Here is a 25,444-nt window from a genome sequence, read left to right as displayed (position 1 = left end):
GGGCATAATTGGTGACTCTCCTTGAACCTTGGGTGATGGTGAGTAGGCTCTCACTGACTTCAATTCCCTCTGGTTCGTGATCGAACACACACTTGAATAACTCCAGAAAGCTGTTGTAGGAGGTGGTGTGTTCACCTCCGCTCCTCCACACTGCGCTGGCCCATTGTAGCGCTTTGCTGGTTAAAAGTGAAAGAAATTCAGCAATCTTGGGTTCATCTGAGATGTGTGGAAGTGAGGAGAAGTACATGGAGCACTGAAGCAGAAACCCCTTGCAGCTGATTGCATCACTGGCATACTTCTCAGGGTGTGGAAGTGGAAGCGTGGGACTTGGAGGAGCTTCGGGGCACGTTAGGAGGGCCTGCGGCATCATAGCAGCAAGCTGAGCCATCTTGGTGTCGAGATTGACAAGCATGTGTTGATGTTCTCCTAAGAGGCACCCTTAGCAATCAAAGCAGTCTGCCGTGCCTCTGCTGCATCGATATGCAGTGAAGTATCCTGTCAGGATGAAGGCACTCATGGATGTATGTGCTGGGGAGAGTGGGGAATGCAGACTGGCAAATAAATCCAAAACACTAGATGAAATCGAAGTCGAGGGACAGGCACAGCTCAATCAATCTACAGAGTAATAAGGGCTAGACTAAAAAGTAATGAGAATGAGACAATAACGAGGGTCAAGAAGATGATAAGGCAGGCAGAATAAGGCTTGGTATGACAGGTAAGACACTGAATGATACTTTGCATCGAGTGAGTGTGGGAGAGGTGTTTATATAGCATGAGCTGATTAACCAGGAAATGAGTGACAGGTGTAATTAATAGACAGGCAATAGAGGGCACTGTGGTTCTTGGGTGTTGTAGTTCAGATCAGCCATGTTTTTAGTCTGACTGGAAGTGGCGCTCTCTATCGCGTTACTGACACACTGAAAGCTACACCAACATCAGCATTATATAGACTCGCTGGGATACCACCACCAAACATTCGACATGAAACCATCATGAAAGTCGAGAAATACAAACAAGCATATGACCCAAGACACCCTACCCTCTCTATGGTCACCAGAAAGTGAAACAGCGATTAAGATCACACAGAAGCTTTATGACAGTTGAGGGCCTGGATAAAGCACAGACAATGGCTTACAGATTGGGCAGGTGGGAACTTATTGACCAACACCCCCACAACAAAGCCCTGCCAAGTCCAAGTAAAATGCTACCCAGTGGGTCAGTCCTAGAGAGAAAGGAGTGGATGACCTTAAATGGGGCACAAGCAGGAGTGGGGAAGACTGGGGACTCCCTCCACAGATGGGGTTTCTCCACAGATGCTGGGTGCCCTTGCAGTGTAACTCCTCAGACCATGCATCACATTCTCCATGATTTCTTCCAAGGACCTACATGTTCAGAAGAGGACCTTAAATCTTGCAACAGTGCTGCCATCGCATGGATTAGACATTGGTATGACAAGATATGATGATGACTTACAAAATTCAAGCCTAAATTGTGGTCTAAGATTAAAAGGAAAACATCAGTCTGGGGCATGTTTGTACTGTGGGGAAGTGTACTTTTGGAATGCAGGGAAAATGCAGAAAAAAAGGACGGATCTAGCTAAAGTTTCAATATATGGGTTGACATTAAATATCCTGCTGAGATTAGCACCTCGGACACAATCCACGACTAAAACTGTTTTGACAGTTATAAGAATAACTGGCCTTCCAAATAGAATTTAAATTTTCTTTCTTTTTTCTTTCCAAAGTAAACAGACTTTGGAAATGCTAGAACTGTGTAAAAAATGGAAACAGAATTTCAGTTCACACTCACCAATCACTTTATCAGGAATATCTGTACATTCATACAGTTTTCTGAATATCCAATCACACAGAAATTTTAACCTTGTAACCACTCTTTACAACTTTGGTGAGCAGAAAAGCACCTCAGTATGCACAACAAATCCAACACTGAGGTGGATGGGCTACAACAGCAGAAGATCGCAGGTTGCACGCCTGTCAGCCAAGAACAGGAATCTGAGTTTATAGTGGACAGACTCACTCAAACATTAAATAAATTCTAAATTAGTTCTGGTACAACCATTCATGATCAGAAGTCACATCATTAATTGAAAGGAGTCAACTTGTGTGCAATGTGATCTCAGTATAACTACACCTTTTCCTGGAAGATCCCAGAGTTTGTTAGAGAACATACCTAAACACACAGCATTATTAAGACCAAGGAGCTATCGAAAAAGGGTTTTGATTGTGAAAAAAAAAACAGAAACCTAAATTTTGACTTTTTCAGACTTTTGTCTTTGCTGTGATGTTGACCCTGTTTGGATTGATTCCTAAATCTAATCAACTGATCTACTGGTTACAGTGATGATTCAATTTACTACAAACATTTCACCAATCATTCTTGAGATATCAAATTAACGAGATTCTCAGATAAACAGGTGGACACCAAGTGGCAGAAGCATAAAAAATAAAAATAAAAATATGGCAGAGATATGATTCTGCCTAGAGGACATATTCAGTAACTGGGTAAAGAGGGGATTAGTCAAATAATCAGTGAAGGATGGAGCTGGAGGAGTCCATTCATAGTGCAATTTATCAGATAATCTGACAAAACATTAGAATATTATCAGGTTTTACCAAATGATGGGCTTTTATACATTTTCTACTGGTTCTGCATGCTTTTTCCCCCAGCTATATGTCTTACCCATATTTCATGCCATGATTAATCTCATCAGATAAACTAAAAATTAAGGCCAAATAAAATCCCATGAGTCACATAACAGTTATTAAAAATGCTATGCAAGTTTCTAACACTGCATAATGCATATACTTCCTGACATGATTTGTATTTTTATGTGGGCCTAATTATTCATTTGATGTTCAACCACTTTTAACCCATCAAATTACCATACAAAGTACAGACTTTTTGACCAAAGTACAACCCCGATTCCAAAAAAGTTGGGACAAAGTATAAATTGTAAATAAAAACGGAATGCAAAGATGTGGAAGTTTCAAAATTCCATATTTTATTCAGAATAGAACATAGATGACATATCAAATGTTTAAACTGAGAAAATGTATCATTTGAAGAGAAGAATTAGGTAATTTTAAATTTCATGACAACACATCTCAAAAAAGTTGGGACAAGGCCATGTTTACCACTGTGAGACATCCCCTTTTCTCTTTACAACAGTCTGTAAACGTCTGGGGACTGAGGAGACAAGTTGCTCAAGTTTAGGGATAGGAATGTTAACCCATTCTTGTCTAATGTAGGATTCTAGTTGCTCAACTGTCTAAGGTCTTTTTTGTCATATCTTCCATTTTATGATGTGCCAAATGTTTTCTATGGGTGAAAGATCTGGACTGCAGGCTGGCCAGTTCAGTACCCGGACCCTTCTTCTACGCAGCCATGATGCTGTAATTGATGCAGTACGTGATTTGGCATTGTCATGTTGGAAAATGCAAGGTCTTCCCTGAAAGAGACGTCGTCTGGATGGGAGCATATGTTGCGCTAGAACCTGGATATACCTTTCAGCATTGATGGTGTCTTCCCAGATGTGTAAGCTGTCCATGCCACATGCACTAATGCAACCCCATACCATCAGAGATGCAGGCTTCTGAACTGAGCACTGATAACAACTTGGGTCGTCCTTCTCCTCTTTAGTCCGAATGACACGGCGTCCCTGATTTCCATAAAGAACTTCAAATTTTGATTCGTCTGACCACAGAACAGTTTCCCACTTTGCCACAGTCCATTTTAAATGAGCTTTGGCCCAGAGAAGATGTCTGCGCTTCTGGATCATGTTTAGATACGGCTTCTTCTTTGAACTATAGAGTTTTAGCTGGCAACGGCGGATGGCACAGTGAATTGTGTTCACAGATAATGTTCTCTGGAAATATTCCTGAGCCCATTTTGTGATTTCCAATACAGAAGCATGCCTGTATGTGATGCAGTGCCATCTAAGGGCCCAAAGATCACGGGCACCCAGTATGGTTTTCCAGCCTTGACCCTCATGCACAGAGATTCTTCCAGATTCTCTGAATCTTTTGATGATATTATGCACTATAGATGATGATATGTTCAAACTCTTTGCAATTTTACACTGTCGAACTCCTTTCTGATATTGCTCCATTATTTGTTGGCGCAGAATTAGGGGGATTGGTGATCCTCTTCCCATCTTTACTTCTGAGAGCCGCTGCCACTCCAAGATGCTCTTTTTATACCCAGTCATGTTAATGACCTATTGCCAATTGACCTAATGAGTTGCAATTTGGTCCTCCAGCTGTTCCTTTTTTGTACCTTTAATTTTCCAGCCTCTTATTGCCCCTGTCCCAACTTTTTTGAGATGTGTTGCTGTCATGAAATTTCAAATGAGCCAATATTTGGCATGAAATTTCAAAATGTCTCACTTTCGACATTTGATATGTTGTCTATGTTCTATTGTGAATACAATATCAGTTTTTGAGATTTGTAAATTATTGCATTCCATTTTTATTTACAATTTGTACTTTGTCCCAACTTTTTTGGAATCGGGGTTGTAGTACATGATAATGTTTTATGACAGCACAAAAAGAAGAGATATTTATGACCATAAATATGATACAGCTAGAAATATGGATAAGGTAGGACAAAATAATTACACATGGTTAATGTTTCTCACATTCCCACAAATCAAAATATTACTCAATTGTATGACTTGTGAAAACAACTGTGAAAATATTAATATAATACTGTAACACTAACTGATAATGAAATTTGTGTCAGTAACAATGATGAAAACCAGAGTTCGGAGAGGCATGGCCACTACAAACTACACTTCCCAAGTGCCACCCCACCCCTCCTCTCTGGAATTCTGAAGGTGCACCTGTTTCCCATTCTCCCAGTAATTAGCCCTGCTAACACCGCAAGCACACACTCTCAATGTGAAGTATAATTCTGTCTCCGTACCCAATCATACCAAGCCGTTTACTGATTTCCTGACTGCTGGTGACTCTGATGCTGTTTACTTCCAACTTTGAACTCTCATCATTTCTCTGATAATCTGAAAGCACATCAACCGACCCCTGCTCAACCCTGACTATGTCTTTTGGCTCACATTGGATTTGGCTTCCAGTTTGCGATGCACCCATTGTCCACTGTGTCTGCATCCATAAGTTCCTGCAATTTGATGCCAAGTCATTTTACTGCACATTTTTTTTAAAGATATTTTTTGGGCTTTTTTTCACCTTTATTGGATAGGACAGTGTAGAGACAGGACAGGAAATGAGCAGGAGAGAGAGACGGGGAGGGATCGGGAAATGACCTCAGGTCATGACCTCAGGTCGGAATCGAACCCGGGTCCCCGGATTTATGGTATGGCACCTTAGCCACCTGAGCCATGACGTCCCTTTACTGCACATTTTTATTCATTTTTTTATTAGATGTTGCAACCTTACGTATGAGTTTTCCAAAAGGAATATTGATGACTGTAGAACTTTGCGCAGGTGGGTGGAGCACAGAAGCACGGCAGGCCAGAACTGAGTTTCCAAAAACTCTTTATTACAACACTTTTCAGCGTTTTACTCTCCCAGACACTCAGACACACGCACACACTCATCAGCCATCTGGTTGGGGAGAGAGCTCACTTCCTCTGCTCTCTCTCTCCTTATATAGGGTGTGGTCGCTGGGAAGACACACAAACACAGGTTAATTGGCATCAGGTGTAGTGATTCTGCCACTTACCTTCCCTGACCCCGCCCTCCGGTCACAGACCGATGCTTGACCACGCCCCTGCTCCCACAATGACAGCAAACATGTAGAAAAAAATGTTCTCTGGTCTGAGACAAAAAAATTAACTTTTTGCCTTGGTACAAAGTGTTATTTTTGGTGAAATCTAAACATCCTGGTCATCACCCAGTGAACACCATTGCCACAGTGAAGCATGGCAGAAGTAACATTATGTTGTATTTATTTTTTTATTGGCAGGCACTGGGAAACTGGTCAGGGTTGAGGGAAAACACAGGGCAATCATCAGTCAAAAACCTGTTCCAGTCAGCAATTTGAGACTGGGAGAAGTTGACCTTCCAACAACAACACAAAGTACACTGACAAAGCTACACTGGAGTAGTTCAAGTGCAAGAACCTAAATAACTATTTTCACTATTCATCAAAATTTCCACCCAATCTAACTTGAACAAGTTTGCAAGTTTTAAACACACTCTTAGATTAGATTAGATTAGATTAGATTAGATTAGATTAGATTAGATTAGATTAGATTAGATTAGATTAGATTAGATTAGATAAAACTTTATTGATCCCTTTGGGCAGGTTCCCTCAGGGAAATTAAGACTCCAGCAGCATCATTACAGATAAACAGAGAAAAGAAATAGAGGAAAACTTCTAGATAAATTAAAATAAATTAAGTATTTACATATACAACTATTAAAAGAATAAGATATGGGGAAGAGAGGAAGGGGGGGGAAGGAGGGGAGAAGGGGGGGCGGCAGCAGGAGAGATATTGTTCTTAATATTGCACATTGCCCGGTTTTGCTTATTGTTAGGCTAGGCTACTGCTCCTTCCCGTCCTCTGTCCTCCAGTTACCCCCCCCCCCCCCCCCAGAGAGGAGTTGTACAGTCTGATGGCGTGAGGGACAAAGGAGTTTTTGAGTCTGTTCATCCTGCACTTGGGAAGGAGCATTCTGTCACTGAACAGGCTCCTCTGGTTGCTGATGACGGTGTGCAGAGGGTGACTGGTATTGTCCATGATGTTCAATAGTTTGTCCATAGACCTCTTCTCTGCCACCGTCACCAGAGAGTCCAGTTTCATGCCGACCACAGAGCCGGCCCGCCTGATCAGTTTGTCCAGCCTGGATGTGTCCTTCTTGGATGTGCTGCCCCCCCAGCACACCACAGTGTAAAACAGGACACTGGTGACCACAGACTGATAGAACATCCACAGGAGTTTCCTGCAGATGTTAAAGGACCGCAGCCTCCTAAGGAAGTATAGCCTGCTCTGTCCCTTCCTGTATAAGTGTTTGGTGTTGCAAGTCCAGTCCAGCTTGCTGTCCAGCCACAGCCCGAGGTACTTGTAGGAATCCACAGCCTCCACCTCGACTCCCTCGATCAGAACTGGTCGTGACCTTGGTCTGGACCTCCCAAAGTCAATGACCAGCTCCTTGGTCTTCAAGGTGTTAAGCTGCAGATGGTTCCTGTTGCACCACACAGCAAAGTCCCTCACCAGGCTCCTATACTCCTCCTCTCTGTCATCACTGATACACCCAATGATGGCTGTGTCATCGGCAAACTTCTGAATGTGACACAGCTCTGAGTTGTAGCAGAAGTCCGCGGTGTACAGGGTGAAGAGAAGAGGGGCCAGCACCATGCCCTGGGGTGCTCCGGTGCTGCCAATCACAGTGTCAGATGTGATGTCCTTCAGCCTGACATACTGCGGCCTGTCAGTAAGGTAGCTGGAGATCCAGTTGACCAGGCAGGGGTCCACTCACATCCTGTTCAGTTTGTCCTGAAGCAATAGGGGCTGGATGGTGTTGAAGGCACTCGAGAAGTCCAAGAAGAGGATCCTCACTGTGCCATTTCCCTTATCCAGATGTGAGTGGGCTCGGTGTAGCAGGTAGAGGATGTTGTCTTCCACACCAACACCTGCCCAGTACGCAAACTGCAGACAGTCCTGGGCATGTTGTACCTGGGGTCTGAGGAGGCTGAGGAAGAGCTGCTCCAACGTCTTCATCAGATGTGAAGTGAGTGCCACCAGTCGGAAGTCGTTCAGCTTGCTGGGGCGATTCTTTTTGGGAACTGGAACAATACATGATGTCTTACAGAGGGTGGGCACTCTCCCCAGCTGCAGGCTGAGGTTGAAGATGCATTGGAGTGGTTCACCCAGTTCAGCAGCACAGGTCTTCAGTAGTCTGGGACACACCTTGTCTGGGCCTGCTGCTTTCCTGGGGTGAAGCTTCCTCAGTTGACCTCTGACCTGGTCTGCAGTAATGCATGGAGGAGTCTGTGTTGAGGTGGGGGATGAGGGGGAGGAGGGGGCTGCTGTGATGACTGGGGGGAGGTATGTTGAGGGAAGAAGGAGAGATGGCTGCAGTGAGGGAGAGGGTGGGGGGGACATGGGCTGGTTGAACCGATTGAAAAGTCATTCAACTCATTTGCCCTCTCCACTGTCCCCTCAATGACTCTGGTCTTTGTATTGTGGCCTGTGATGGTTTTCACACCTTCTCAGACCTCCCTCATGCTGTTCTCCTTTAGCTCCACCTTTCTCCTGTAGCTGTCCTTAGCTTCCCTCACGCAATGTTTTACCTCCTGCTATGCTGCTTTCATTGCCTCCCTATCCCTGCTCCTGAAGGTGGCCTTCTTCCTGTTGAGGACAGCTTTGACTTCCTGTGTTACCCATGGCTTGTTATTAGGGTAACACTGTACAGTCTTAGCGGGGGAGACCACGTCTGCACAGAAGTTAAGGTAATCCATCAGACAGTGTGTCAGCCCCTCTAAGTCCTCACAGTGTGGGCTAAGCAGCACATCCCAGTCCGTGACGTCATAGCAGTCCCTGAGGGCATCTTCCATTTCAGGGGACCACCTCCTGATGGATCTAGTTGTTGCAGGCTGCCTTTGAACCAGGGGGGTGTACTTCGGCTGTAGATGAACCAGGTTATGGTCAGACTTCCCTAGTGGGGGGAGGGGTGTGACTCTGTATGCATCCCTCACATTAGCATACAGCAAGTCAATTGTCCTGTTGTTCCTTTGTTGGACAATGCCCAGCCTGGTAAAAAGCAGCCAAAGTAGAGTCCAAAGTAGCATGATTAAAGTCCCCAGAAATGATGATAAATGCCTCAGGGTGCTTTGTCTGCAGCCTTGCTGTGACACAGTGAATCCTCTCACATGCAGCGGCTGCGTCTGCCCTTGGAGGGATGTAAACACAGATGGTGATCACGTGACTGAACTCCCTCGGCAGATAATATGGCCACAGACTAACGGCTAGCAGCTCCAAGTCCGGGCAACATAAAACTGTCTTTACAGAGATATGTCCTGGGTTACACTAGCGGTTGTTCACATAAATGATGAGTCCCCCACCTTTGCTTTTCCCGCATGTGTTAGTGTCTCTGTCGGCTCTCACAGCAGTGAATCCCCTCAGGTCCACGTTAGCATCCGGTACAAGGTGTGTTAGCCATGTCTCCATAAAGATAAATAAGCTGCTCTCCCGGTAAATCCGCTGGTTGTTCAGAGCGGAAAGCTCGTCGACTTTATTCAGCAGCAAGTTCACATTCCCCATGATAACGGAGGGAATGGATGGTTTGCAGCGCCGCCGGTTGTCCGCTAGCCTAGCCTTTAGCTTAGCTCCAGAATTGCAGCCCCTGGGTTTCCTCCTCAGCTTGGCCGGGATGGGGTGTCGTATCCCGGCTCGTCCCATTGTTTTCAGGGCCAGCAGCTCCTCTCTCGAATAAGTGAGAAAACTGGCTCCTGGTTGCATGTTAAAGTTAAAAATATCTATGTTATAAGTAAAACACAATATGTCTTTGTAAGAAGAGCAGAAAAGTAAAAAAATGGTGGGAAAAAAAGAGGTTTAAAGAGCTAAAAACTACAGAGCTACTGGATTCTGTCACCATCATTATTGTTGTAATGAGCTGCATCTCAAATTGGAGATAGATGGATGGGAAAATTTGTCCATTTTATTGCTGAACTATGCTCATACAGCATGTCATGATCAGTATGGATGTCATGAAAGGGATTCATACATGAAACCAAAATGCCTCTGAAGCCCTCTAGTGTCTCAGTACTGTACTGCAGTACAATTTTTAACCCCTCCCATTTCTATTGGCCCTTTTCCACTACACTACCCTTTTTCAGCTCACTTCAGCTCGCTTCAGCCCGACACGGCTCGCGTTTCGACTACCAAAGAACAGCACGACTCAGCTCGCTTCAGCCCTGCTTAGCCCCTAAAACTCGCACGGTTTTGGAGTGGGGCTGAAGCGAGCCAAACCGAGCTGAGTGAGGCTGGGGGCGTGAGCAGACACTCCCCTGTGCACTGATTGATGAGGAGGAGTGTCCTCACACGCCCCGTGAGCACGCTGGGATCTGTAAACACCGTAAACAAGGAGAATAAACACCGTAAAGAAGGAGAATTATGAATTACGAGAATTTCTGAAGCCTTATGCTCCTCGCCTCATCTATACACTCTTGCCAGTATCTGTTGGCGTTGTCGGTGACAACAAGCCACAGAACCAAGACCAGCAACACTAACGACTCCATGTCCTCCATGTTTATTGTTTACTATTCGGGTCGTGAGACTACCGCTTAAAAGCTCACTGATGTCACTGTTTGCGCTGCTTAACGACATCACGTGACGTCCACCCACTTTCGCTAACTCTACCCAATGTGTCCACCCACTTCCAGCCAGCACGGTTCAGCGCGGTTGTAGTCGAAATGCAACTCCAACAGCCCCGCTCAGCTCGACTCAGCCCAACTCAGCACGGCACGGCTCAGCCCGACTCAGCCGCGTTTGTAGTGGAAAAGCGGCATATGTTAGTCAATAGGAAAGGACCCAAGCTTACACTTTAAGTGCAACAAATTATTTTTGGGACAAGTGTTCTGTCATTTATCTCTTGGCCATCCAAATATACAGTAATTGGTCAATCAACAGTATGGCAGGGTGAGAGGCAGATGTACTGTCTGACAGGAAGAGTCTTTTGCACATGCTCTGACTTAGATATCTACTATGCAGACTCAGGCTTCAATTTTCACAAGATAGTAACTCCCATTTTGACCAAAAAAGCTTCAATACCACACTATGGAAGTAAATGGCACCATGTTGTCCACTCATTTATACAGTCATTATTCAGGATACACCGCAAAATCCACATTGTTGAATTAACACCTACAGTGTTTATATATGTCCAGTTGAACATAAATGAATTCTGAAAGCCCCTACCCTACCCCAGTCCTGTGGAAACCTGCTCCCCACATTGGTGCTGTTCTCGTGTTTCTGCTCTCCTTTCTCCTTCTGTGTCTGTGCCACCATTAACCCCCTCTTTCTCTCCACAGGTGAACTCATCCATGCCCACCAGAACTGAAATCGAGCCTGGGCAGGTCTGTAGGCACGAAAAGAAGGTGATGGTCAAATCCGCCAACCTAACATTGCACTCTCCTTCCCATATTACTGTATTATTAAGGATAGGCTATATCAAGTGATGCAGGACACTGAGAGTAAGGAAAAGATGACACAGTTGTTGGTCCTGAAGAGCTGTATGGAACTTTCATTCCATGCAGCTCAACATAATCCAGTGGCTGGGCACTCGGGGCAGGATAAAACACTAAGTCATCTCATGGCCCAGGGATTCATGCCAGAGCCATTCCAGTCCCTAGAAAATTATATGTATAAATGCACATAAAAATGTACTTTAAAATACATTTCTTTATTATGCAGAATGTCCTGCACATTGATCTGATTTCAAATTTAAGATATATAATTGTAAGGATTAATAAAAACTACCTAAAACACTGAAAAATAGCATGTGTTACCTGTCCCTGCACTCTAACTTTATACTTAACTATGAAATATTATGATTAAAATTCTTCAGAAACAGTATTTCTTTTGCACTGTTGTGTGACTCCATATCCTATCCATGGTTTAAATATATTTTTTTCATAAGAAATCCACAATATCTTAGTTAAAATACACATTTTAGTCGTGTCCCTGGGTTTTCACTCAGTCCTGTTACCCAAACATATTACCCCATCTGACAAATTTGGAACATTCCATAAATCACATGCGCAACAGGAAGTTACATCAATTGTATCTTCTGAAGGCCATGGGAAGACCAAAAGTTAGTTCTCTCGTTTACTTTTCTGTATATTTGATTATTTTTTAACTTTGACTGATAAGGTCAATGTCAACATACTGTCCTGCTACTTAAATTATTTCTTAGATGATATCTCCTGGTAGATGGCTGTGTTGACTTTGGACTTGATAAAATACAGTGGACCAACACCAGCAGATGACATGGCACCCCAAATCATCACAGACTGTGGAAACTTCACACCGGGCTTCAAACACCTTGGATTCTGTGCCTCTCCACTCTTCCTCCAGACTCTAGAACCGTGATTTCCAAATTAAATGCAAAATGTACTTTCGTCTGAAAAGAGGACTTTGGACCACTGAGCAACAGTCCATTTCTTTCTCTCCTTAGCCCAGATAAGACACTTCTGACATTGTCTCTGGCTCAGGAGTAGCTTGATATTAGGAATGCAAAAGTTGTATCCCCTTTCTTGAAGATGTCTGTTCGTGATGGGTCTTGATACACTGAGACCAGCCTCAGTCCACTCCTTGTGAAGCTCTCCCAAGTTCTTGAATCAACTTTTCTTGACAATCCTGTCAAGACTGTGGCCATCCCTGTTGCTTGTGCACCTTTTCCAGCCACCCTTTTCAGCAATGACCTTTTGTGGCTTACCCTCCTTGTGGAGGGCATCACTGATCATCTTCTGGACAACAGTCAGGTCAGCAGTCTTCCCCATGATTGTGGTTGTGTGTACTGAACTAGACCGAGAGATACACTGTGTTCATACTGTTTTACTCAAACTCGAAATTAAATATTCTAATATTTTGAGATGGGGTTTTTTTATGTTTTTGTACTGTATGCCATACTGATTAAAATTAAAATAGAAAAATGCTTGAAACATTTTAGTTTATGTGTAATGAGTCTATAATATATAACATTTTCACTTTCTTAAATAACTGATGGAAAATATTGAACTTTTTCACAATATTCTAATTTTTTGAGATGCACTAGTACAGGGGTTTTCAAAGTGTGGGAGAGTCAGCCCCCCAGAGAGCAAATAAACAACAGCGCCCCTTACAATTTTTGTTCCATTTGTATTTTTAAAAAAATGGTTGATGTACACATTTTTATTTTTTTCTTTTACACATTTTAAACATCTGTGCTTTTTAAAACATCTTTTTTACACATTTTAAACATCTGTGCTTTTTTAAAACATCTTTTTTACACATTTTAAACATCTGTGCTTTTTGAAAGCATCTTTTTTTTTACACATTTTAAACATCTGTGCTTTTTTAAAACATCTTTTTTTTTTACACATTTTAAACATCTGTGCTTTTTTAAAACATCTTTTTTTACACAGTTTAAACATCTGTGCTTTTTAAAAACATCTTTTTTTTTAACACATTTTAAACATCTCATAGCATCGTTAGCTAGCACCTCTCGGCAGACAACACACTGTGGCAGTGGAGCATCTTCAGATCCAGTCCATGAAAATCCAAGATTTAAATAATCGTGGTCATACTTCCTTCTTTTTTTGCTTGGCCCAGACTCTGTCTCCTCACTCACTGTAGCTTTAGGTACTAAAAATCGATCCATTTTGTCTCTGGCAAAGGCTAGCTGAAGTTCGCTAAATGTCCGCAATAGTAACTTATTCTGGTTTATTTTTCCTCACGTTGCGCCCCCCCGAAGAACTCTGGCGCCCCCTAGGGGAGGCGCGCTCCACATTTTGAAAAGCCCTGCACTCGTATATCCACGACTACATGCTCCATGTCAGTAGGTGGCGGTAGTGCACCGTAAGCGGTTCTGCCAACCTCCATAACACACTAGCGAAGAAGGAAAGAAATGCAACATGGCGGCCGACAAATCTACTAAAGAAAAGCTGCTATCCGCTTTGAATGATATAGAAGTGTTGTCCAGGTTGGTTTTATGGTTGATTTCTGTTTTTGATCATTATTAGCATTGATGAGTTTAAGTTTTCTTTAAGTTCGGGAAATAGTCCAATTTAGCACAGCTAAAGAATTAAAGTTTTGATAATTTGGCTAGCTGTGATAAAGTATAGCTTTACCTGGACTCCGACAAAGGCCAGGATTGGCTAATACTTCATACTCCTCTCCTCTGATTGGCCACTCTGAAATAACAAGCCAGTCATAGCGCAAGCAGTCGGCGAGCTGGGCGGAACCTGATATCATCTACTCAGACAGGCTTTATTAACGTTATACATATTGCTTCGTAATTACAGTATGTATCCGTGTAGTCAGGATATTAGCTTTATTATCATCGGTGAGTCTGAAATGTGATGTTAAAAACCGCATGCGTACTAATGAAAGGCTAATTTGTGCCTGGCTTTATTTTAAATATCTGGCTATTTTTATTGTCTTCACGTTCAGAAGTGAGCTGCTTATTGGGCTGTAAAATGATGTGTGTTATTGTGTCTCCAGAGAACTGATAGAAATGCTTGCGCTGTCACGAAGCCAGAAACTTCCCCAGCCTGGAGAGGACACTCAGGTACCCTGCTATGAAGCTGCGCCCTGTAACACATCACATATTTCATTGTGCTGCATTTTCGTTATTTCTGGGAAAAGTTAGTGGTTATAGAAGTCTGCAGTTTCCCTTAGGATCAATAAAGTGTCTGTCTGTTAAGTGCAGTGCTGTCGTAATAAAGGGATATTGGTGGTGAAGAATTACGGTGGTTTAGCCCTCGGTGTATTAGCCCCATCGTTTAGTTTAAGTTTGATCAAATTTTGGCTCCTAAGACACCAATAAGTCATTTATGAGAGCTTTTAGAATCATCACAAAAAATTATACAAGTAAGGGGCGGCACGGTTAGCGCTGTCGCCTCACAGCAAGAAGGTCTGGGTTCGAGCCCCGTGGCCGGTGAGGGCGTTTCTGTGTGGCGTTTGCATGTTCTCCCCGTGTCCGCGTGGGTTTCCTCCGTGTGCTCCGGTTTCCCCCACAGTCCAAAGACATGCAGGTTAGGTTAACTGGTGACTCTAAATTGACCGTAGGTGTGAATGGTTGTCTGTGTCTATGTGTCAGTCCTGTGATGACCTGGCGACTTGTCCAGGGTGTACCCCGCCTTTCACCCGTAGTCAGCTGGGATAGGCTCCAGCTTGCCTGCGACCCTGTAGAACAGGATAAAGCGGCTAGAGGTAATGAGATGAGATTATACAAATATTGATTGGCGGCCATGTGACCGTGAACAACTGACTATAGGAAGCCCAAGCTGTGTTTCTGTGATTTAAATATGTTTAAAAAAAGAAAAGAAACGCACGTCCTTTTATTTATTTTAAGGGTGGCACGGTGGTGTAGTGGTTAGCACGGTCGCCTCACAGCAAGAAGGTTCCGGGTTTGAACCCAGCGGCCAGCGAGGGCCTTTCTGTGTGGAGTTTGCATGTTCTCCCTGTGTCTGCGTGGGTTTCCTCCAGGTGCTCCGGTTTCCCCTACAATCCAAAGACATGCAGTTAGGTTGATGTGGGGTGGCCTTGGGCTGAGGTGCCCTTGAGCAAGGTATCGAACCCCTGACTGCTCCCCGGGCGCTTTGGTGTGGCTGCCCAGAGCGGCATTGTGTGTGTGTGTGTGTGTGTTCACTGCTTCAGATGGGTTAAATGCAGAGGATGAATTTCACTGTGCTTGAAGTGTGCATGTGACAAATAAAGGTTTCTTTTTTTTTCTTTTACATGTCCTTTTATGGGCGGCACGGTGGTGTAGTGGTTAGCGCTGTCGCCTCACAGCAAGAAGGTCCGAGTTCGAGCCCCGTGGCCGGCGAGGGCCTTTCTGTGCGGAGTTTGCATGTTCTCCCCGTGTCCGCGTGAGTTTCCTCCGTGTGCTCCGGTTTCCCCCACAGTCCAAAGACATGCAGGTTAGGTTAACTGGTGACTCTAAATTGACCGTAGGTGTGAATGTGAGTGTGAATGGTTGTCTGTGTCTGTGTCAGCCCTGTGATGACCTGGCGACTTGTCCAGGGTGTACCCCGCCTTTCGCCCGTAGTCAGCTGGGATAGGCTCCAGCTTGCCTGCGACCCTGTAGAACAGGATAAAGCGGCTAGAGATAATGAGATGAGATGTCCTTTTATTTATTTTCAAGTCAAATGAAAAGTCAAGTCAAAAACTTCAAGTTCAAACTTTCCTTTTTTTTGTAAAAAAAGCTCTGTTTTTTTAAATCTGAAATGAGCAATCATAGACAAATGTTTGATCAACTTTATTCATATTTGAAGATGGGGCTAAAACAGCGGATACCGTGGTGAAGATACAATGGTGTTTTATTTATTTATTTATTTATCTAAAATTATATTCATCCATACTTGCCAACTTTTCAAAATTCTCATGGGGGAGAAAAGTGCGTGAACAACGTTTTCAATTGGACGAGGGTATGATGCGCGGTTGAAATGATAAAAACAGTGAATCCCAATTAATTGCAAACCATTTGAAATTTATACAATTAATGAGTTTTTGAATTGTTGATATTGTTCTATCAATGACTATAGGTTATGGGATTCATGTATCAGGCCTGAGAGAGCTCAGAGTGAAAAATCTGAAATAATACTCTTGTCTTGAATTTTAAGATAATAACAATGAAAGGGAAGTCTTAAATCAGATTTTTAGCTGAAAAATCTCATGCCTGAATATTGTATACATACAGAGACCCACAGGAAATAACACAAGTGATGCTTTAGAAGAATGTTTATAACTTCTTAAAATAGTCACAGTGAATGAAAGTATTATTGGATTGCATCAAATGTGTTTTCCTTCTGTAAGCTCATGTAAAAATACAGAGAACTATAATATCATATATAAGTTAAATTTTAATAATATTTAACCAAAATAACTCAAATAAGTACTGCACTGTCTTAGTACTACTAAAATGCATCTCTTTCACTAAACACTTTCCAACAGAATTTTTAAAAAGCACTAGAAATACTATCAAAATCCTATCGGAATGCATCAAAGGAATTTGCTCATTTGCAAACTTTGAAAATTTTCAAACAAAATTTAAAAATGGCACTATAAATACTACCATACTATCAAAATATACTCCACAAAGAATTTCACTCGAATGCAAAATTTTAGTACTACCAAAATACACTCACTCGTAATCTTTCACTTAAAACCTCCAAAACTCTATCAAAATCAATCACTTTCCAGATAATTCACTTGTAAACTTTCACTTAAAACTTTCAAACATAAATTCAAAATAGCACTAAGACACTACAACACTATTCAAATACACTCACCAAACAAATTCTCTGTCATGCAAAATTTCACTAAACACTTCAGAAGTTGTACAGTTTGTTTCTGAAATGGTATAGAAGACTAGTTTAATTTCACACTCAAATGTCCATTATATTCTGATTTAAGGTATCTTTACCTTAAAATGTGTAACTGGCTGGTCGAAAATTTGTTTATCCATGGAAATTCATTCTCCCATGCAACCTGGTATTTGCATTCATATTTTTGCTGTTTGGTATTTGGTTTAGTGGCCATGATGAATGACTGCTTGTAAAAAAATGTCGGACAGCCTGGGTGAATCCTACATTATGGAAGTGACTGTCATTCTGTTTGTTGATTGGTTAAAAATCAGTTGATGTCAGCAGTGTTTCTCATACGATTCTGATTGGACATAATCGGGAGTATTTTTAACTTGGCGGTAGGGATTTCCCAAAACCGGGAGATTATCCAGTTTTTAACAAATACGATCGGGAGGTGGGAGGCGGAGGCTAAAAATCAGGAGGGTTGGCAAGTATGTTAATCTCGAGCATAAGGGTTTCATAATCGGCTCAAAAAAAGCTTCTTTTCTCAATTCACAATTTTCCAGAGCTGTCTAATTTCATTGACGAGAAACCCAACACAAGTAGTGGATGCAACACACATTGGACTCAAAGTCCCAAAATGCTGTGCAGCTACATGATGGTCCTGATGCTAATTTCGACTAAATTTCCAATTCGTAAGCCGAAGAGACCTCCATAAAGTCATATAGTTGTGTTCACAATTATTCAACCCCCACTGAAATTAAGTGTTTTGGCCAGTTTGACATTGATTTTGATCATTTCAGTCATCTTATTTACAATTAAATCAAAGAGGCACTTGTAAATTAGACAAATATAACATAACATTTATAATAAAATGACCACAAATGTCTTTTCTGCGCTCACATCATTATCAGTTTTATTCAACCCCCAAGTGACATTCATTCTTAGTACTTAGTACAACATCCTTTTCCGGTTATAACATCTTTCAAGCGTGAAGCATAGCTTGACACAAGTGTCTTGCAGTGACCAACGGGTATCTTAGCCCATTCTTCATGGGCAAAAGCCTCCAGTTCAGTCACATTCTTAGGCTTGCGCGCTGCAACTGCCTTCTTTAGGTCCCACCAGAGGTTCTCAATCAGATTTAAGTCTGGTGACTGCGATGGCCATTCCAGAATGTTCCAGCCCTTCATCTTCAACCATGCTCTAGTGGACTTGGATGTGTGCTTAGGATCATTGTCCTGTTGAAAGGTCCAACGTCTCCCAAGCCGCAGGTTTGTGACAGACTCCATCACATTTTCTTCCAAGATTTCCTGGTACTGAAGAGAATTCATGGTACCCTGCACACGATGAAGCTTCCCTGTACCATTAGAAGCAAAACAGCCCCAAAGCATAATTGACCCCCCGCCATGCTTCACAGTAGGCAAGGTGTTCTTTTCTTCATAGGCCTGGTTCTTCCTCCTCCAAACATAGCGCTGGTCCATGGGCCCAAACAGTTCTAATTTAGTTTCATCAGTCCACAGAACACTTTCCCAAAACTTTTGTGGCTTGTCCACATGACTTTTGGCATACTGCAGTCGACTTTTCTTATTCTTTGGAGTCAGCAAGGGGGTGCGCCTGGGAGTTCTGGCATGGAGGCCGTCATTACGCAGTGTGCGCCTTATTGTCTGTGCTGAAACCTCAATGCCCACATCTGACAGATCTTTTTTCAGTTCCTCACCAGTCACACGGGGATTTTTATCCACCTGGCGCTTCAGGTAGCGCACAGCAGTCACCGTCAGGATCTTCTTTCTGCCACGACCAGGTAGCGTTTCCACTGTGCCTTTTGCCTTGAATTTACAGATGATGCTTCCGATAGTATCTCTTGGAATGTTTAACATTTTGGAAATCTTATATCCATTGCCATTCTTGTGAAGAGAAATAACCTCTTCTCTTGTCTTCTGGGACCATTCTCTTGCCTTCACCATGTTTGTCAACACACCAGTAAATGTCTAGAAGGAGCTGAGTATCACAGTCCTTTTAAATCTGCCTAATTGGTGCTTATTATGCTTGATTGATGCTTGTTGACATCCACAGGTGTTTTCAATACCTGATTGAAAACACTTGAATGAACCTCTGTTCTTAAGAGTGGTAGTCTTAAAGGGGTTGAATAATTGCCAATGAAGAAATCACAAAAAGGCCATTTAATACTTTATTACAAAAGCAATTGATGTCATTTTAGTTGCATTTGGTTTTTTTAACAAGTCCTTGTAAGATGTCATTATGAACACAATTACAAATGTACACTGAATTCCCTAAAACCCTTTACAGCATTGGGGGTTGAATAATTTTGAACACAACTATAATTCCTACTTGGGATTTGAGGAGAGTCTTGTCAAACATGAGTTTAGCAAGTGACCTCAACATGGCTGCTCATGCATCAACAGTAAGCTAAATAGTACTTCTTACCTTTTTAATGAGTTATACTGTGTATATATACAAGTATTTGCTTTAGATCAGTCAATATACAGATATGTCCACTTGTTAGATCTGTAACAATGACGAAACAGTTTGTTCTACCTGTAAAACATTTAACTGGCATATGTGTAAAAGTAAACAGAAGCATGTTGTTGAACTCAATCATGTGAGAAGGTGCTGGAGCTGCTAGTGCAGAGGGACAAAGAGTTCCAGGAGCTGATGCGGACAGCCTTGAGGCAGGGCAGGACTCATGAGGAGATGCAGAAGCTGGAGAAGGAAGTAGAGAAGAGGGACGGTGACATTCAGCTGCTGCAGAAGCAGCTTAAGGAGGCGGAGCACATCCTGGTGAGCTTGTTCATGTAAACTAGAAGTGAAACAATGTCAGAATATACAAGGAGAAAAAATTCTTAAATTGGTAACGTTCTTGTGAGGGTGTGCCAATGGAGTAGTGTAATGCATGGTTTAAAGTGCTGCGACTCCAAATGATTTGTCATTTTAATCTGACAGAGGTTTTTTTTTTTTTTTTAAAGATAGATGTAGTCACTGCCATTAAAATTCTCACTGTGACCAGTTTTTCTTTTTTATAATCGAAGATGTAGTTATTAAATTAAAATACTTCATATCCATCATGTTCCTGAGCTGCTCTGGGTCACAGTGGAAGTCCTGTAAGGCTGTGTTCACACTTGCCATGGAAGCATCAGCAGCCACAGTCAGATGTTTCCTAGTCCCCAAATATACCCAAGTTGTTGTTATACGTTATAGCATATGGGATATGGCAATTAAATGTTTTTCACATATTTTCTTGTGACCAATCCCCATTGGATTATGTGTGCAAAAAAAATGCTGTGAAAGTAATTCACAGGCAAATGCGTCACATTACAATTTGGCAGGAATTCTTTGGCCCATGTCATTCTCTCTCTCTCTCTCTCTGATAGGTTGTGTTTTTTCATGCTACCGCATTACAGGCGGTGCACTTGCCCTGGGTTGATGGCACAGTGTGGCTAATTGCTTTCTGCAGACTGCAGAGCCATGATGAACAGCACTATCCCACAGTTAAATTACACCATTTAATCACTCCAGCTTTAACAGTAGAGCAAAATATCAGTGTTTCTCAAAAAATGTAAACGTGGTGCTGAAATATAAAGATGGATGGAAGAGAGAGAATTGGGTATGGCAGAACTCCCATGATTCGATGCCTTTTTCCATTTGGTTCTTCTGCTACCTCATCTTCCTCCCTCCTCCTTCTGGTTAGTAAATGGTAAACTTTTATCACAAGGTTAGCATAGGTTAATGTTTTGGTACTTTTTAAACACCTGCTATTTAGTTATCTAACAGCTGAAGTATTGTTCTGTCTTGGACTAGTATTATAGTACTTTCTCTGGAAAAGTAAAGTTTGTAGTTACAACACTACTTCATACTTTATGTAATGCAAAAAAAAAAGTTGAGCTGTTAACACTTTGAAGAAGCAACTATTGAACTAGAGATGTTTATCAGAAGAGTTTGAATTTTCAGAATTAGACACGGCAAGCAGGGAGCATGTGAGTCAGAACAAAGAATCCTCTCAAGACCAACAGGAGGATATTTGTTCTGCTGTTATCCTTCAGTGCTCTGCTTATACATATCCACCCCAGCTCTGGTGTAATGTGTTCACACCTTCAAGTAATTATATAGTATTTGGATGTGTGTTGACTTGCTGCTCAAACCATCACATTAATCCACTAATATAGTCGTCTGTGGGTTTCTTGCAATATCTTATTGGACCAGTTAGAGATCGATCACACTGGGTAAGGTTGTTTTTTTTTTTTCCCCCTCTTTCCCCCTACCTGTTGCTAGGCTAATCTGCCCCTTTATTTTGTAATATCTCTCTAGCCAACTGCACACAAGCAACACTGATTGATGAAAAATAATTTTTTTTCCTTATCTAGTCGAGCCATCTGGTTCTATTAAACAGTAGAAAGAACATTGGTGAAGACTGATCTTTTGAGGAGGTGGAAGAATTGCAGTGACTGTCCCTTTACCCTGAAGCTTCTCTCTCTCTCTCTATAGGCCACTGCTGTGTACCAAGCCAAAGAGAAACTCAAATCCATTGAAAAGGCCAGAAAAGGTATTTGACTTTTATTTGATGCCAGGGCACTTCAAGCTTTATCACTCCATGCATAGTACACTGACTGTGTTTTTATTGTAATAATTTTGAAATTTTAAACTTAAAATGAGTCCTCTAAATAGAGGCCAACACTAACTTCAAAACAAATGCTATTAAAATATCATGGAAGGTCAACCAAACAACACTACTAACCTTCAGTTTTAGTGCCACTACTGCTCAAAACTTGAGGTGAGGTAGTGCTGATTGGAGCTGTAGCACTAGCAAGTCCTTCACAAACTGGAGATGAGACAGTTGTAGAGCTAGATGGAGCTGTGGCACATACTGGAAGTGAGGTACACTACCGTTCAAACGTTTGGGGTCACTTTGAAATTTCTTTATTTTTGAAAGAAAAGCTCTGTTTTCAATGAAGATCACTTTAAACTAATCAGAAATACACTCTATACATTGCTAATGTGGTAAATGACTATTCTAGGTGCAAATGTCTGGTTTTTGGTGCAATATCTCCATAGGTGTATAGAGGCCCATTTCCAGCAACTATCACTCCAGTGTTCTAATGGTACAGTGTGTTTGCTCATTGCCTCAGAAGGCTAATGGATGATTAGAAAACCCTTGTACAATCATGTTAGCACAGCTGAAAACAGTTTAGCTCTTTCGAGAAGCTATAAAACTGACCTTCCTTTGAGCAGATTGAGTTTCTGGAGCATCACATTTGTGGGGTCGATTAAATGCTCAAAATGGCCAGAAAAATGTCTTGACTATATTTTTCTATTCATTTTACAACTTATGGTGGTAAATAAAAGTGTGACTTTTCATGGAAAACACAAAATTGTTTGGGTGACCCCAAACTTTTGAACGGTAGTGTAGTTGTGCTGGGAGGAGGTAAACATGAGGCAGCTCTCTCTGCTTCAGACTCATTTTCATCTATCAAAAGCAACCACTACCTTTCTAAATTACAAGTCGCCAATGTAAAGCATTATATCTAATCACCCACCACCATGAAATTTAGCAAGAACGATTATACTAGATCTACCAGCTACACACATGCATTGCATTAAAATCACAAATGTTTTCTGTTTTGATAAAGATAAAGCACGATTAAAAAAGGGTTTTAGTGAATTACAACTTGTGGATATGATGTGCCCAAGTGTAGTCTATGATATTTTAAATAGTAGAGGTGTGACAATTTAATACAAGATAATTCTTAATTTGTGCTAGCAAATTAATAATTTATATATACACACATACACACACATATATATATATATATATAAAATGTGTGTGTATGTATAAAATAATTCTGGTAAAATATTAACAAAAATGAAGAAATCTAACTGGTAGCTCAATCAGCATGAAGTTTGGCAGCCAAGCCACAAAGTCCACCACAATTAAGTACTGCTGTCATGAGGGGCATTATTCAATATAGGGCCTACAATAATACTACACTGGAATGGATTGGGGCAGCATTAAAAGAAAAGAAAACCCATTTTTAAAATACAGTTATGAAGATAATTATGCTATGAACTACAGATTCATGTGAATAATTGAAAATAAGGAGCTCACACAACCAAGATATCTCTGAAAGTCAGTTTCTATGCAGAATGGACAATTTCATGGATGCTGCAATTGAAAATATTTTTAACCAATCAGAAAAATCCCCCCGATCATTTCCAGCAATGCTCTGACATCATTTGGGTGCAAAACACAGAAGCTCTGCATAGCGACTAAGACTCGAAGCTGCACCTGGCTGGAGATTTTCATTAAAAGTTCATATGAAAAAAAATTGAAATTCCATTTCTCTAACAAAGTGGAGGGGGAAAGATAATACTGATAAACAGCGAGGGAATAGTGAACAGCTGATGTACTCCTACGTGACTGGATGGGAGGGGGAGACAACGTTTCATATTTATATCCCTGGTACAAGTAGTGTTGCCGTGACAGCCTCATTCTGCGGACTGTAACCTTGCTAGACTACCTACAAACAGATCTGCATGCAATCTGACATAGAGTGGTGCTTGAAAGTTTGTAAACCCTTTAGAATATTTTATATTTCTGCATATATATGACCTAAAACATCAGATTTTCACACAAGTCCTAAAAGTAGATAAAGAGAACCCAGTTCAACAAATGAGACAAAAATATGATACTTGGTCATTTATTTATTGAGGAAAATGATCCAATATTATATATCTGTGAGTGGCAAAAGTATGTGAACCTCTAGGATTAGCAGTTAATTTGAAGGTGAAATTAGAGTCAGGTGTTTTCAATCAATGGAATGACAATCAGGTGAGAGTGGGCACCCTGTTTTATTTAAAGAACAGGGATCCATCAAAGTCTGATCTTCACAACACATGTTTGTGGAAGTGCATCATGGCACAAGCAAAGGAGATTTCTGAGGACCTCAGAAAAAGCGTTGTTGATGCTCATCAGGCTGGAAAAGGTTGCAAAACCATCTCTAAAGAGTTTGGACTCCACCAATCCACGGTCAGACAGATTGTGTAGAAACGGAGGAAATTCAAGAGCGGTGTTATCCTCCCCAGGAGTGGTCGACCAACAAAGATCACTCCAAGAGCAAGGCATGTAATAGTCGGCGAGGTCACAAAGGACCCCAGGGTAACTTCTAAGTAACTGAAGGCCTCTCTCACATTGGCTAATGTTAATGTTCATGAGTCCACCATCACTGAACAACAATGGTGTGCGTGGCAGGGTTGCAAGAAGAAAGCCACTACTCTCCAAAAAGAACATTGCTGTTCGTCTGCAGTTTCCTAAAGATTACGTGGACAAGCCAGAAGGCTATTGGAAAAAATGTTTTGTGGACAGATGAGACCAAAATAGAACTTTTTAGAAAAAAAAAATACAACCCCGATTCCAAAAAAGTTGGGACAAAGTAGTACAAATTGTAAATAAAAACGGAATGCAATGATGTGGAAGTTTAAAAATTCCATATTTTATTCAGAATAGAACACAAATGACGTATCAAATGTTTAAACTGAGAAAATGTATCATTTAAATAGAAAAATTAGGTGATTTTAAATTTCATGACAACACCACATCTCAAAAAAGTTGGGACAAGGCCATGTTTACCACTGTGAGACATCCCCTTTTCTCTTTACAACAGTCTGTAAACGTCTGGGGACTGAGGAGACAAGTTGCTCAAGTTTAGGGATAGGAATGTTAACCCATTCTTGTCTAATGTACGATTCTAGTTGCTCAACTGTCTTAGGTCTTTTTTTGTCGTATCTTCCGTTTTATGATGCGCCAAATGTTTTCTATGGGTGAAAGATCTGGACTGCAGGCTGGCCAGTTCAGTACCCGGACCCTTCTTCTACGCAGCCATGATGCTGTAATTGATGCAGTATGTGGTTTGGCACTGTCATGTTGGAAAATGCAAGGTCTTCCCTGAAAGAGACATTGTCTGGATGGGAGCATATGTTGCTCTAGAACCTGAATATACCTTTCAGCATTGATGGTGTCTTTCCAGATGTGTAAGCTGCCCATGCTTCACGCACTAATGCAACCCCATACCATCAGAGATGCAGGCTTCTGAACTGAGCGCTGATAACAATTTGGGTCGTCCTTCTCCTCTTTAGTCTGAATGACACGGCGTCCCTGATTTCCATAAAGAACTTCAAATTTTGATTTGTCTGACCACAGAACAGTTTTCCACTTTGCCACAGTCCATTTTAAATGAGCCTTGGCCCAGAGAAGATGTCTGCGCTTCTGGATCATGTTTAGATACGGCTTCTTCTTTGAACTATAGAGTTTTAGCTGGCAACGGCGGATGGCACGGTGAATTGTGTTCACAGATAATGTTCTCTGGAAATATTCCTGAGCCCATTTTGCGATTTCCAATCGAGAAGCATGCCTGTATGTGATGCA

At 41.7% G+C, this 25,444-nt stretch overlaps 1 protein-coding gene across 2 annotated transcripts in view; it reads left to right on the top strand.

Annotated features, from left to right (window-relative positions):
• The first annotated feature begins 13,574 nt into the window (after positions 1-13,574).
• Positions 13,575-25,444, top strand: part of med4 (mediator complex subunit 4) — a 30,160-nt gene continuing 18,290 nt past the window's right edge. Inside the window, exons 1-4 of one of the 2 annotated variants that reach the window (XM_060929167.1) lie at positions 13,575-13,682; positions 14,204-14,270; positions 19,639-19,809; positions 21,511-21,568. In XM_060929167.1, the coding sequence (XP_060785150.1) occupies positions 13,615-13,682; positions 14,204-14,270; positions 19,639-19,809; positions 21,511-21,568 (364 nt within the window). In that variant the 5' untranslated portion in view covers positions 13,575-13,614. Of the gene's footprint in view, positions 13,683-14,203; positions 14,271-19,635; positions 19,810-21,510; positions 21,569-25,444 lie in introns of both variants that reach the window. The other variant, XM_060929166.1, reaches the window with a different exon arrangement.

This window comes from Neoarius graeffei, chromosome 9 (assembly GCF_027579695.1).
Source record: "Neoarius graeffei isolate fNeoGra1 chromosome 9, fNeoGra1.pri, whole genome shotgun sequence".
Taxonomy (NCBI): Eukaryota; Metazoa; Chordata; class Actinopteri; order Siluriformes; family Ariidae; genus Neoarius; species Neoarius graeffei.
The sequence above is the reverse complement of the archived record's forward strand: the minus strand, read 5'-3'. Positions and strand labels throughout refer to the sequence as shown.